Genomic DNA, 14,879 nt, shown 5'->3' on the forward strand with positions numbered 1-14,879 from the left:
CCCTCAAGAACATCACCCCAAACTGAGTAGCTATTGATATGTAGTGGCTTCTGAGAGAGGGAGAATTTGTCTTCTTTAAGGGAGTTCTGGTAGGTTACCTATTCTCCAGTGAATGGTCCCACACCCATACATTCGCATGTAGCACAAGGTCGACTCAATGGGCTACTATGAAGACAGACAGACAAAGAAAGACAGAAGTAAGAGAGAGAGAGAGAGGGAGGGAAGCAGAAAAGAAAGAAGAAAGGAAGGAAGGAGGGAAGGAAGGAAGGAAGGAAGGAAGGAAGGAAGGAAGGAAGGAAGGAAGGAATTACACAGTCTGGGGAGATGGCTCAGCAGTTAAGAGCACTTGCATTAAGTTCCCAGCACCCACAGATTGGCTTTCAACTGTAATTCCACTTCTAGTGGATATGATACTTTCTTTTAGCCTCCACAAGCACCAGGTAAGTAAGAAGTGCATAGACAAACATGCAGGGACTCATATATAGCATAAATCTTCAAAAAACAAGTTTGTTAAGAGAACAAAATCTTAGAAGTGGGGGGGGGGTCAAGGGTAGCTCTGGAGCTGTTTAGGAAAGTTTGGTGAATACAGTCAAAATAGATTGTGTAAATTTTGTAACAAATAATGCTACGTTTTTTAAAGTTCAGACAATTAATTTATTATGACATGATCCACTCAGTCAACTAAGCAGGGTTCATGTGGGCTCACAGAGATTGAAACAGCAAGCCAGGGGCCTATATGGGTCTGCACCGGGTCCTCTTTGTACACATTATGGCTATTAGCTTGGTGGTTTTGTGGAACTCCTAACAGGAGGAGTCAGTATATCTCTGACTCTTTTGCCTGCTCTTGAGACTCCTTTCCTCCTGTTGGATTGCCCTGTCCAGCCACAATCAGCAGACTTTCACCTTATCTTACTGTACCTTTTTTGTCTTATTTGGCTGTCATCTCTTAGAGGACTTCTCTTTTTTGAAGAGGAAACACAAAGAGAGTGGATCTGGGAGGAGAAGGAAGTGGGGGCAGCTAGGAATAGCGGAGAGGAGGAAACTCTAGTTGGGGTATAATATATGAGAGAAGAATCTATTTTAATTTAAAAAGAAATAATCAAAGTAACAATTACATTTTTAAAAAACTTTGACTCCAGGGTCTTAAGAGTTGAAAAGGTCATGAAGTGACTCCCTTACAACCATAAAGACCTGAGATCTATCACCAGCACCATGTAAAAAATAGTCCATCATTGTGTCCTGTGCCTTGAACATAGCACCAGAGGACACAGAGACAAGTGAATCTCTGAAGTTCATTGGTGGGCCATCCAGCCTAACCAAATCAATGAGCTTCAGTTTCCCTGAAAGACACTTTCTCAAGAAATAAGGGTGGAAAGTGACAGAGGAAAGACCATCAATATTTGTCTCTCTCCATATGCATGTGCACACATGTGTACTAATACCCACCTGCACAGCACTAACAGGTACATATACCACTATACACAGTCACTTAAAAAAAGACAAAATACACTTTGTCTCAAGTTTCCTCCCATAATGATACAATACTGTCACATGTAACATGCTATTATACTAAACTAGTTTGATACACTGTGGTAACAGTTTCTCCTTCCCTCCCCACTTTTTCTTTTTGCTTTATGCTTCTTCTCCCATTTATCTTTCATTCCTTTCCCCAAAATGGACTTGCACCATCAAACAACACTAAATTAAACAAGGTTAGTTCATACTCCAATTGCCTATCTCTTAAATCAATTTCTTTTCTGGCCTAATATTTATATCATTCTGCTGATTTAAAAAATTGTGCATTATTTTATTTATAACTAAATTGAACTGATTGGCTCACAAATGCACATACTATCTTGAAATTTATTAAGAACTGAACCTTTGGGCTGTTCAGAATTCTATAAGCCAACCTAGAAAATAGATTAGCAGCATAGAATGAGTGCTTTTCAAACAGTAAATGTGAGGATGTCTCCAAAGACGCACATCTTGAACTGCTTCATTTCTGTAATTTCTGTCATGACTCAGAAAGAGGTTTTTATGCCCATTGTCTCCCATAATTAGTTCACTTTTCTTTCTCCACCATTTCAAGTCAAAAGCAGACACAGTAAAATAGGCCACTTCCAATGCATCCACATAGAATCAGATAAAACATCAATATGCTGACATGGTACATACATGCATTTTATTTTAACATGTGTTCATCATGGCAGCATAAAACATGACTTGTCTTTTCAGACTCATTATTTCTTGGCAACTGCAGATAATCTATCCAAACCTCTATTTCTTTAACAGAGATGGTGACTTCCTGGTAATTTTCATATATTTCAGAGAAGAAGCCATATTGATGAACTCCATGGATATGGGGAATGCAAGCAAGAGAATTCAAGTATCTCCTTTTTAAATATATGTGAAATACTGACTTTTGAAAAATGTAGCAATTTTGTTCCAATGGAGAACAATATAAATGAGTCACACATCACTGGTGGAATTTCCTTGGCAAAATAATTGAAAAATTGTGTGTACGGGGTCTCATTGACTTTCAGAACTTTGAAGGCAGTCGTTTGTGGCTATTTTGCACAATATGTTTATTGCTTTTTAAAGTTTTCTTCATTTTGGCTCTCAGTGAAAAAGGATGAAGACTCATATGAAAGCAGAAGTGGGAAAGACAGCAGGCTACAGATGCAGATGCAGCACCACACAGCAGTCAAGCTTGAAAACAAAAGCCATGAGCCGGCCCTGAGTAGGACCATAACTGAGCAGTATGACAGCCAATGATCATAATGCACTTGACTCTGATTTATCATAGAATTACGTAGCATTCCTGTATAAGAAGCCTTCTCCAATGTGAGGATTTATGAACTTAGTAAGACTCAAGGAAGGAATCAGGCTTCTTGATGGTGTTCTCAATCTCAAACACCTCTGCAAATGCCAACAGTGTCAATGATTCAAAGCCATGATAGTTTGGACTACATCTACATGATGAAGGACAATGGAAATGAAGCTCTGGAGGCAGTGACAGACAATGAGTACTGAGAAGTTGATGGACAGCAGCTCTGACAGGGAAAATATTTGCCCAGATGAGAGGGATGGAGTCTAAGATCCACACGGATACACTGAGCATCCATGTCAATCATAAGATTTGAACGAAAAGTAACAAATGGAAGCACATGAGGCAAGCTGAACAAAAAGCACTTGTTTTCACAGGTGCTATGGACAAATGGGTATGAAAACAGAGTGGTATGTAAAACTGTACCATCAAGGCTGAAGATCAGAAAGGAAGCAAGGGAGATGCAATGTTTTGATCACTTCTTGGCAAGAGAGAATTGATCATCACCAGATAGACAGAAGGACACACTGCAAGACAGATAGCTCTTGATTGTGGAAGAATGTTGAAGCAGGATCATTTTGGAAATGCAAAGAGGTGAGTGTGCTTTGGGAAGAGGCACAAAATAGCCAACCGACTGAGCTCTAAGGTTCAACTGCATGGAACAGATTTTCCTGATGGGACCTCCATGCCTGCCAGAGCAGCTCTTTCCCCAGCTATGTTTTCATCAAGGCAAGCCACACAGGAACAGAAACACTTGCCTTGAGGATGGTTTATACTTATTCACAGAGAATTACCGAACTTCAGTGGTGACTTTCCAAGACAACAGAAATGATCTCAGAAGGAACTGAGTATTTGCTCACATTCACCATGTTGACAGAGTTTTGTTCCTGCTCATTCCACAGGTACAGTGGCTGCATCATGGGTAGCTGGGAAAAGAACTAAAGGTGGCATGGCCAGACTTGGAACATGGACATCATTATAGTAAATGGTACCCTGTGTTGAGAGAAAGGGGATGAGGGAGGAGAAGAAGCCAAGGTGAAGAGCCTCGACACAAACATTTGGAAATCTTGCCAAGAAACCTTGATTCTTCTAAAAATTCCTCACACTTTTCATGTCTATTCTTTGATGGAAATGATTTAGATAATAATATTTTTATGAAAAGGAAAATATTAGAGTGATCTACCAAAGAATATATAACATAGTGTTTGGTAACTACGTAGGATTTTGGCAACAGCACATCAACATATATTAAATTCAAACAATTGACTGTTAAGGGTTAGTGATAACCTAGTATGCATTGGAACCTGATAAATGTCTCATCGTCTCTAACATGTGAACATAGTCCACATTTAGAGAGGCTGGCTCCTGAACAGAGAATGAAAATTACCAGCACTAACAAAGGGAAGCCGACTCACAATGAGTAAATATGCAAAAGCCCCCAATAATTAGAATAGTCACAGATTGGCAGTGAGTTTCCAGACTATGAAATTAGTTTTCTTGTGAAGAATGGAGATTTTACAAGGCTAGCATAAACATGGGGTAATTGGAAAATCAAATTGCTCTTTGTGAGCTATTGTAAGGTCTGGAATAATGGTGATAACATTTTTTTAAGCCGTGAATCACTGTCATTTGGTATTTTAGCAGTACTGTTGCCAAGAATTCTTGCCTTGGAAGTACAGCAGTGGGGGCTTGACATTGTGATGCCAGAATCCCAGCTTACCCCTGACACAATGAGCTCTCCTCCCAGATTCTGAACTTCAGCCTTCACTTTGCTGCAGATGTTAAGCTGATGGCAATACAAGGCAATCCGCTGAAGGTAAGCTAATAAATCCTGCTTACATGCTGAATCGGGACACTGTAAAACAAAAGAGGGGTATCAATTAGTAAGTGCTCTTCAGTTTCTAACACTTATGGTGTAAAAGCCTTTGGTGTCACATACTTAATTACATTCAATTAACTCTACTTTTTGTGATGCACTGGAGAAATGCCACAGTCAATGGTTTTGAGTGGTTAGCTCCACTTTGATAAGATTTTACCCATGAACACTCAGCTTCTATGGTTGTTTGCATAAAAACTGCACAATACCACAAGAGTCTACATTCCAGCATGGGTTGAGATTGGCTCACAAGTTCCTACCCCTAGTCTAAGAGCTACAGAAAGTCCAGGGCCGCAGAGGCGAAGAGAGGCAGATTTATTGAGGGACAAGATTCCTGGTAGTCACCCATGCTGCAATTGTCAGCCTATACCCATGTACATAGGGGCAGCACTAGTTGGAGCTTTTAGATTTTATACATATGAGCACACATATATAATACCAATAAATGATGAAAACTAACTAAGTGAAGAGGGTATGAATTGGAGGAGTTGGGAGGCACATGGAATAATGTGGAAGTTTGGGAAAAGTGTGTATATCAATCAAAGTGCATTAGACTCAAGTCTACAAAATGAAGACTAGTAAAGATCATTTATGAAGTCTTATTGGAATGTTTGCATTATTCAAGACTATTTTGTTAGCTATCTTCTGAGCTCAAGAAAATTAGTCTTCTACAGGTTTTTTTTTTCTAGGCTTTTCCCACTATTTCAACATGAGGAAACACAGATATAAAGCAATGAGTGCCAGAAGTCCAACACTTCTGTGACAATTTGTTCTAAAGCAGGAGGGGGCAGGACGATTTCAGTTCAATTAGTAAGACAGAAGATCTATTTGTTTCTTTTCGTTTTTTGAAGAATGCCCCAATTAACTAAGTCTATGCATTTTATGTGTTTTTCCTACTTATCAAAAAATTTAACAACCTGCTAAACTCTTCAAACAAGAGAATTCTCAAATGGACTGTGGTCCCTGTAGCAGGAGGATCTGATAGGCCATATTTGAAACTACATGAAATACCCCTCATATATATCAACAGAGTCCTTCAACCAGAGTTCCTTCTCTTGGAAGATTAACTTTCACTGTAATTTAAGTGAACAGATACCCATAAAATGCACACAGAGCTCAATACCCATTTCTACAGATATTTCCAATATCTTTGTGACATGTTTCTGAACCTTCTAAGACAATGACAATGAAAAAATATTTTTCCTGCTATCAAATTTCAGTTTAAGATGCCTCTAGGTCATCATGGTTTTTGTTCAATTTGGTATCTGCAAATACACACACATACATTTGGTTTTTTAAAATATTATGTACATATACATTTAATAAGCAAGTTGGTTTTTTAAAATGTTATGTACATATACATTTAATAAGCAAGTAATTCTATATAAAATATTCTATATAAAATATGTATGTATGCATGATGTAAGAACCAAGAACTGAACTTGAAGCATCTTATTTTTAACATAAGAGTATGGAGCTATAGTGTAGTCCAGTGGTAGTGCATTCAGATACCATGAGCAAGATTCAGTCCCCAGCACCTGTCATAAAACAACACAGTGTAATAGTATGGGAGAAATACTGATCTGAGTTTACTGTAAGTTACAGGAGGGGAATTATTTTAACACAATGGAGCAGTTTCTATTACACAACCACTTATTTAGTAAAAAATAAATGAAACGTTTCTTTTATACATAGCACTTACTGTTGTGATATTTTTCCCTAAAGGCATTTATCAAGAAAGCATCCCACTGAGACTGTTTTTTAGTTTTCTACAAGTACTTAATATTGTAATATTTATCCTACTCCTGAGACCCATATACTGGAAGGAATTAACTTTAAAATGATATCTCCCCAGAGGGCTGACAAAGCTTTCAATACAAATACCTTAAAGCAAATTAAACCAGGAGCTCTATCTCAAGGGAACAGTAATTAAAAATGCAGTGGTCCGTAAAGCATTCATATTGCATGCATATCTCAAATCGTCACAAAAAATATTTTCAGGCAAAGTGAAAGCAACCAATACAGTCTTTGGTAATATTCTGTTCATTATTCAATCTTAACCTGTGAAAACATAACTGGTTTATGTTTTATGACCTTTTTAAAGATCATGATGGACCAATAGAAATTCAAAATAGCCTCTGTACCTGAAAAGCAAACTGGAATTTGAAAAAGAACACCCTTCTTAGATAAAACATTAGCAAAATTTCCATATATTTCACAGATAATGACTGTAAACATACCAGAAAGATACAGGATTAGTATACATCTGTTTACTACAAAAGCCATTATTAATAGCACTCAAAGACTCTGGTGTGTGTGTGTGTGTGTGTGTGTGTGTGTGTGTAAGAGTATGTGTGTGCATGTTCAAACTAAGTTTGCTATCTATCAAAACTGTTTTGAGGAAATGCCTCATATTACACTGTCAACAATTAAGATCCTAAACTGTAGCCAGGTGGTGGTGGGTCACACCTTTAATCCCAGCACTTGGGAGGCAGAGGCAGGCACATCTCTTCTCAGTTGGAGACCAGCCTGGTCTACAAGAGCTAGTTCCAGGACTGCCTCCAAAGCCATGGAGAAACCCTGCCTTGAAAAAACCAAAAAAAAAAAAATCTAAACTGTAAAAATAAAAACAGAAATCAAAACTATGGACTTGGAACTTACCCAACTAAATGTACTGAAAAATACTTTCTAACATGGAAACTGAGTATGTAATGGAACAATATTCAAATGACACTAAATTTTTATTCCCAGAAAAAAATCAAAATCCTTTATTAAATGTCTTACAAAACGTCACTCAAATCTTCTGGCTCCACACATACCAATGCCCACCAACATTTTCAGACAAAGCCCATGGCTTTCTCTCCAGTTGGGGACTAGCTTTGTTGCATGTATCCATATGGTATCTGTCTTCTCTTGTGTGATCTCTCTAGAGTATTTATGAAACTTTCTAAAAAGATGTTCAACTTAATACTCCAAAGCCTGAAATTTGATGTAACCCTAACATCAGCCACAGCAATGGTTGGGTTTTTAACTACTAAAAATGATAGTGATGTTTATTAGGGTAACAAGGAAAATAACCTGAAGTTATGATAGTTATTCTATTTCCAAACTGGTTAGGTTTTCAGAAACATCCCATTACATTACCCATCATATATAAATATAATTAAAATGGGAATTTTTAATGCTTATTGTATATTCTATATTAATTATTGAATTTTCTGGTAGGAATGATTAGCCTCTATTTATTTGATGTTTTGACAGTAAGGTTAGGATGTTTTACAGAAAGTAAATAGAATAAAGCTATTCTAATAAAAACTGAGGGAACAAATCTATAGCTGGCAATTGCAACTCAAAACTCAGGAGACTAGGAATATCCACAGAGAAGAAACTAGCCTTCTGTCTCCCAATATCTTTAAAAGGTGCCACCTTCTGAAGCACAATCAGGTTCATTATGGAGTTTCCATGTAATGAGAGTACATGTCATTTTATTTCAGTAGCTTATTTTGTATTTTAAAGTATATTCACTTTGAAGTAGTTCAGACTGCAGACTCTTTTTAACAGCAGCTTGAAGAGATAATCTGTTATCTGGAAATGTCTACTGCTTAATGTACCCTTGCAAGAAATGTTCCAGCAGCAAAACATGGAGATGGATTTGAAGTTTAAGTTGAAGCCAGCCTGAATGAAAATTGGTGAAATATAATCAAATATTCTATGTGAGACAGAGAAGGCTTCAACTGGCATCCTGTGAATGTACAGGTGAGACTGTGAGGATTTCATTTTCTGCTATTTATTTTATATGGGTAAACATATGGCGGAAATATATATTATCCTTGGTTACATGAGTTTGTCTGTCTTATAGCAAAGCATAATTTATTATGAATTACAGACTGTTATAGTAAGATCACTGTTAAGAATAGGAATCATGCTTTCTTCCTACCACTTGGTTAGTTTTTTGTCAACTTGACAAAAGCTGAAGTCATTTGAGAAGAGAGAACTTCCTTTGAGGAAATACTCCCATCAGATTATCTTGTAGGCAAGCCTGTCTGGCATTTTCTTGATGACTGGTTGATGTGGAAGGACCTAGTGGGCAATGACATCTCAGGCAGGTGGTCCAGTGGTATCTGCCTTATCTTGTTTTGCCCCCTCATTATGTTAAAAGTTGGTTTTTTGAATGGAAAAACCTGGTTTAATCTGCCACTCCTTAAACCTTTGGTGCATCTACTCAGTTAAATGTACCTTTGACAGGAGCTCAGCCTCAGCAGAGGCCAGTATAGAAAAATATTAGAAACTCTGTAAACCAAAAATGTCTCCCTCTATTATGGTATCTCCATTCTTGTTATCGTGTGTTCTTCCCCTGACTCATACCTTCTGCTCCCTCATGTCCTCAGCATCCCTCTTCTTCTCCCCTTTTCATTCTCCTAGTTCCCTCCCCCCTCTTCCTGTTCTCCCAATTAGCTCAGCAGAACCTCTCCCCTTCTCCAGGGGACCATGTATGTCTCTCTTAGGGACCTCCTTGTTTATTAGCTTCTTTGGCAGTGTGGATTGTAGGCTGGTAATCCTTTACTCTATGTCTAAAATCCGCATATGAGTGAGAACATATCATATTTATCTTTTTGCGATTGGGTTACCTCGTTCAGAATGGTTTCTTCTAGATCCATCCATTTTCCTGCAAATTTCAAGATTCCATTGTTTTTTTCCTATGAGTAGTACTCCATTGTGTAAATGTATCACATTTTCTCTATCCATTCTTCGGTTGAGGGGCATCTAGGCTGCTTCCAGTTTCTGGCTATTATAAATAGTGCTGCTATGAACATCGTTGAACATATGTCCTTGTTGTATGAATGTGCTTCTTTTGGGTATATACCTAAGAGTGGAATTGCTGGATCTTGTGGTAGACTGATTCCCATTTTTTTTTTTGAGGAGTCGCCATGCTGATTTCCAAAATGGCTGTACAAGTTGGCACTCCCACCAGCAGTGGAGGTGACACCAGTTAACTATCTCAGTAACAGACGACAGGCTACCTTAAATGCCCTCCCCTGATTATGAGATTGATGATTGACTTATATACCTTCATCCAGCAGCTGGTGGAAGTAGAAGCAGACACCCATAAGTAATTACCGATCTGAACTGGAACCCAAATGCAGAGAAGGACCAGTGAAGAGCACAGAGGTCCAGACCAGGCTGGTGAAACACACAGAAACAGCTGAACTGAACATCTGGGAACTCTTGCTCCCAGTCTAATAGCTAGAACACCAGCATGGGACTGATCCAGACCCCAGGAACATGGGTTTCTGTGAGGAAACCTCAGAAATCTATGGGACCTTCTGTAGAAGCCCAGTATTTATCCCTAGCATAGGTGTGGACTTTGGGAACCCATTCCATATAGAGGAATACTCCCTGAGCCAAGAAACACGGGGTTGGACCTAGGCCCTATCCCAAAGGATAGGAAAGACTCTGACGACACACTATGGAAGGCCTCACCCTCCAGGGGGAGAAAAAAGATATGTGACAGATAAGGTTTTAGTTGGGGGGGGGTAGGGGAGGACGGGTGGGAGAAGGGAACTGAGATTGTCATGTAAAATAATCCTGTTTCTAATGCAAATAAAAAAAGTTGGAAAAAAATATTAGAAACTATCTCCAAATGCGTTTTGCAAAAGCATTTCATGGGGTGCATAAACTGGTCCCAGATGCTGGGACTAATTAATTCCTCCTCTTCTTTTTGTATTACCTGATCAGCCACAGCACGGGCCAATTTGTCCATTCGAGAGCCTGCTTCTGCAATCTTCTTGGCAGCATTAATGACGTCAGATGTATTTTTCAATGGGCCTTTGCCTCTGAAAAAATACACAACATAATTAGAATTCAACTGGCTACACACAAACCTACCACAACCTTGGTCCAAGATGATAGTTCTGTATTTAATGTTGTCTGGTCCCATTATTGAAAATTTCAATGTTAAGGGAGTAGACGGGAAGCAGGGGGTTGGGAGTGACCTGGAAGAGAGGAGAGGAGAGAGGGGAAACTGTGGTCAGTATGTAAAATAAATGAAAAAAAAGTTATTTAAATAAAATTTTAAAACGGAAGTTTCAGTGTTGCCTTAACTCATCCTAGTCTTCATGTTGATAACCTACCAGGTTTCCTTGTGTGTTTTTTGGGGGGTTGTCCTCCTAATTTCATATACACATTCACATTTATCTCTCTACAATTTTCCACATTATTCAGCTAAGATGACCATCACAAGAGGAAGGGACTTCAGTACCTAATGGGTTTTATGTACCAGATGCTGTCATACACAACACCTCACTGTGTGTATATGAAACAGCACTTGGTCACATTGCAATTACAGCCAAGAAGCAGGGGATGATAGTTGCATGCTGGAGCTCAGCACACCTTCTACATTTGCCAGAATTCTGTGCCCAGGGAATGGCTCTCATGCAATCAAGGTAGCTCTTCCCACATCAATTAACAGAATCAAGATAACCCCTCACAGACATCTCCAGAGGCAAACCCTTAATCATGACTACTGTTTCTAGATATGCCCAGGGGCCTGTTTCCTATGAGACTCCAGTCTGTCAAGTTATTAGTTAACAGCAACTGTCCCACTCATCCACACTGGTTGCAAGTAATACATTCTAAAATAGAAACAGAGTCTAAACCAGCTAAGTGCAGATGCATAGCCATCCATACTGTGCCCAGCACCTTCATATTATTTAACTCAAGTCCAGATGGCACCTTGAGAAGCACTTCTCCCTGAAACATAATGAAGGAATGTTTGACTAGAATTTCTGAAATTGCAACATTCATAATATCATGTATTCTGTGTTTGTGGTACTGATAATGTGAACAATTACACTAAACACTAGGATTGTAAATGCCCTTATGTTTGCAGCACCCCAATATTTTCACATATGGTTTTCAATTAGGTAAGCCATTAAACATTATATTACTCAATCAACCTGCCTGTTTAATTTTAAGTGTTAATTTAAAAGGATGGAAAATGTTGCTGCACCATGGACCTTTAAATAAATGTAGCATATGAATTTCCACTTTCTTCGGAGGTAAGTAACGAATAGATTAAACATGGCTGTCCTTTGTTTTTAGCAGATTAAATTTCCTTAGTTTTTAGCAGATTAGATTTTCTATTATCCTTCCTTATACATATCTAAAATGCAGTGCTTTTATAAGTCACTAAAATTGCTTTCCTGTGTTATAAATGTGATGAGACCCAGAGGAAAGCCACTCGGAAGTGGTTTATTTAGACAACATATGATTCTAAGAAGAGCGCAATAACCACAATTGTTATGTAGTATTACAAAATTAAAGACTTAAAATGGTTTCCATCAGGTAAATGTTAATGAAGTGAGTGTTGTTTTGCTTTACCCCAGTTCTCATTTTGGAATTTGCTTTTCTGTATTAATATCTGGAAATAAAAGAGAAGTTTGTATTACTTTTGAGGCACACAAACCAGAAATTCTAAACATGGGAATTTCAGTTAAGTGGAACCACATTGAGTCTTTCAGAGAATATATTCACTGACTTTTCACTAGCCACTAAGATTTTTCAAGGACAAACGAAATGAGACTCCACATGTGAAATTTGTATAATGTGGATGAGGTAAAGATTGTGTGACAGTCTAGCTCTTGTTCCCTGACAGTGTTTTTATCATCTCTAAGTTGCTTCCTTCCTTTTGTTATATTTTTCCCATTATTATTTAAAGGAAAGTTTAAATAAAGAAACTGCCATTACTTAAAAATGTTAACATGTTATATATGTCTTTTAGACTGTAGAAAATCTCGTGAGGTTTTACCCTGACATGATACCTGTTAGCCTTTGCTTTTATCTAAGCAGAGTTACTAAAAGGTTAGGGGTTGCTTTATTTTCCGTTTCCAAGGAAATATATATTTGTTTACTTCAAGAATTTCTAAGTGGAGCATGCCTTGACTCCAGTTCCAAGTGATCTTATGCCCTATTCTGGTCTCTGTGGGCACTCACATATATGTGGTGCATATAAACTCATGCAGGTATACATATCATAAACATAAAAAGAACACACACACATATTTAATATGTATATAATTCCAAAGGATCTCACAAAAATGCCTCCTCAAATGTTAAATAATTTTTAAAAGCTGATAAAAATGTTGTTAGTAGAGTATCTCTGGAGACATTGTACATGCTTGAGGCTCAAATGCTCATTTTGGGGCCAAAGTGAAGACACAATATGATTATTTATTCTACAAGTGACGATTATAGTTCACACACACAACATGTGAATGCCACAAAGGTAAATAAATATTTAAGATGCCAGTGTCCACACTAGAGGTTCAATTTGAACTCTTGTAGTTAGAATCTGTGTTAGAGGGTCAGGGAGGATCATAAAAAATGACAAACAAACATTTTATGGTAACACATTCATTTTTGAGTGGAGCACTGACACTCAGGATGGAAGACTAAGAGACACTCCCAAACAATACCTTTTCTCAGAGAGAGGCAGGCTGGAAGCCTAAGAGAATTGAGTCACAAGAAAACACAGTTATGTTTATTGGCACAAAGAATAAGCAATCATGAAACAGAATTGATAAAGCAAATCAGGATTGACATAGATCAGGTGTTACTGTCTGCCCAGTATGAATAAGGCTTTGGGTTCAATCCTCTGACCTGAAATAAATTTTTAAAAACTCTACTAAACAGGCACCAAAAGTAATAAAGGAGTAAACCTAATTAAGGAGGCATTAGACTATATCTTAAGTGCTGTATAAAACAGGGCTGGAAGAAAGTCAGGCGGCACAAGGAAAGTCATCCCACAAACATGAAATAGATGACTTAGCAATCTACACATGCACAGCAATCCATATAAAAATTCCAGTGGTTTATTTTGCCCAAACAAAAGGAAATGTCCTAAATTCAACAGGAACCTCAAGTAGCCAAAACAAACTGGCAGAACGAAAAAAAAGCTTAAATCCTCATAGTTTCTGTTCTTAAAAACTTACCACAAATGAACAGTAGACAAAACAGCATAGTCCTGACTCAAAGGCAGAAATATAGACAAATCGAACAGGATTGAGTTTGGAAATAGGACTTCACACACATGAACAAGTGGTTTCCAACAGGGTTGCAAGATCACTTAATGAAGCAAAGAGTATTTGCAATAAATGATTCTAGGGAAACTGTACATCATTCAGCAAAACATTCAACCCCAAACTGATCAGTATTAAATAGAAAGCTAAAGTATAAAAAATGTGTGTAAGCACACATAGCATTTGGTCTGGCAGACATTTCTTGGATATAATTTTTTTAAAAAAGCATAATGAACTGAAGAAAACTAAAACTTGACCTCAAGTTTAAAAGTTTCTCATCAAAGTATATTTTCAATGGATAGTGAAAATGAAAATGAAACTCTCAAAATAAGTAAAGTATCTGTGAATCTTATTATTTAATAGGGAGTATATACTCAGAAATGTATTTAAAAATGGCAGCAACAGAAATAGTCAATTAAAAGGGGTAAGGTATTTGCATAGATACCTCTTCAAAAAGTATAATGGCAAATATGCACAGAAAAAAGACAACATACAATGTCACTGTTCAGTAGAGAAATGAAAATTAAAACTAGAAAGCTATTTCTCTTTATACCCATTAGGAGAACTTCTACTGGAAAAAAAAACACATAAAATGCCTAGTTTTGAAATAATGGAGTTAGAGCCCTTACTGATTACTAGTACTAGTGTAAAATGATGTAGGAACCTCAGAAAGTATTTTAATGATTCCCAAAAAAAACTAAAATACCATAGGATCTCTCAATTTCTCTGTAAGCAGGGACTCAAAGTGATATACCTTCTCTGTGTCCCCAGCAGCCTATTTTCACAATACCCAAAGGAAGAAGGTCTAAACGTCCATTAACAGATGAGTAGACAAAACAAATGGGCTAGAGCCATTTTAAGGAGATATTATTCAACTTTAAAAGGGAAAGATATTTTTGTCATGTGACAACATGGATGAACTCTGAAACCCTCGCTTTCTACAAAAGAAGCCAGTTGCAAAAAGACAGATATGAACTATGCCTCTTGTGTGACTAATAGAGTGGTCAATGCCACAGAGACAGAAAGCTGGTTCTTCAGGTGGTTTGTGGGTGGTGAGCAGGTGATGGGGAGTTAGCAGGCAACTGAGTACACATTTAAG

At 37.7% G+C, this 14,879-nt stretch overlaps 1 protein-coding gene across 5 annotated transcripts in view; it reads right to left on the minus strand.

The window, feature by feature from the left end:
* Ctnna2 (catenin alpha 2) overlaps positions 1-14,879 on the minus strand; it is a 1,115,196-nt gene that overhangs the window by 33,636 nt on the left and 1,066,681 nt on the right. For 4 of the 5 annotated variants that reach the window (XM_027429452.2, XM_035448606.1, XM_027429453.2 and 1 more), the window contains 2 exons: positions 10,432-10,537; positions 4,548-4,682 (listed from right to left, as the gene is read on the minus strand). In XM_027429452.2, coding sequence (XP_027285253.1) covers positions 4,548-4,682; positions 10,432-10,537 — 241 coding nt within the window. Of the gene's footprint in view, positions 1-3,684; positions 3,821-4,547; positions 4,683-10,431; positions 10,538-14,879 lie in introns of those variants that run through there. The other variant, XM_035448607.1, reaches the window with a different exon arrangement.

Source organism: Cricetulus griseus, chromosome 8, assembly GCF_003668045.3.
Source record: "Cricetulus griseus strain 17A/GY chromosome 8, alternate assembly CriGri-PICRH-1.0, whole genome shotgun sequence".
Taxonomy (NCBI): Eukaryota; Metazoa; Chordata; class Mammalia; order Rodentia; family Cricetidae; genus Cricetulus; species Cricetulus griseus.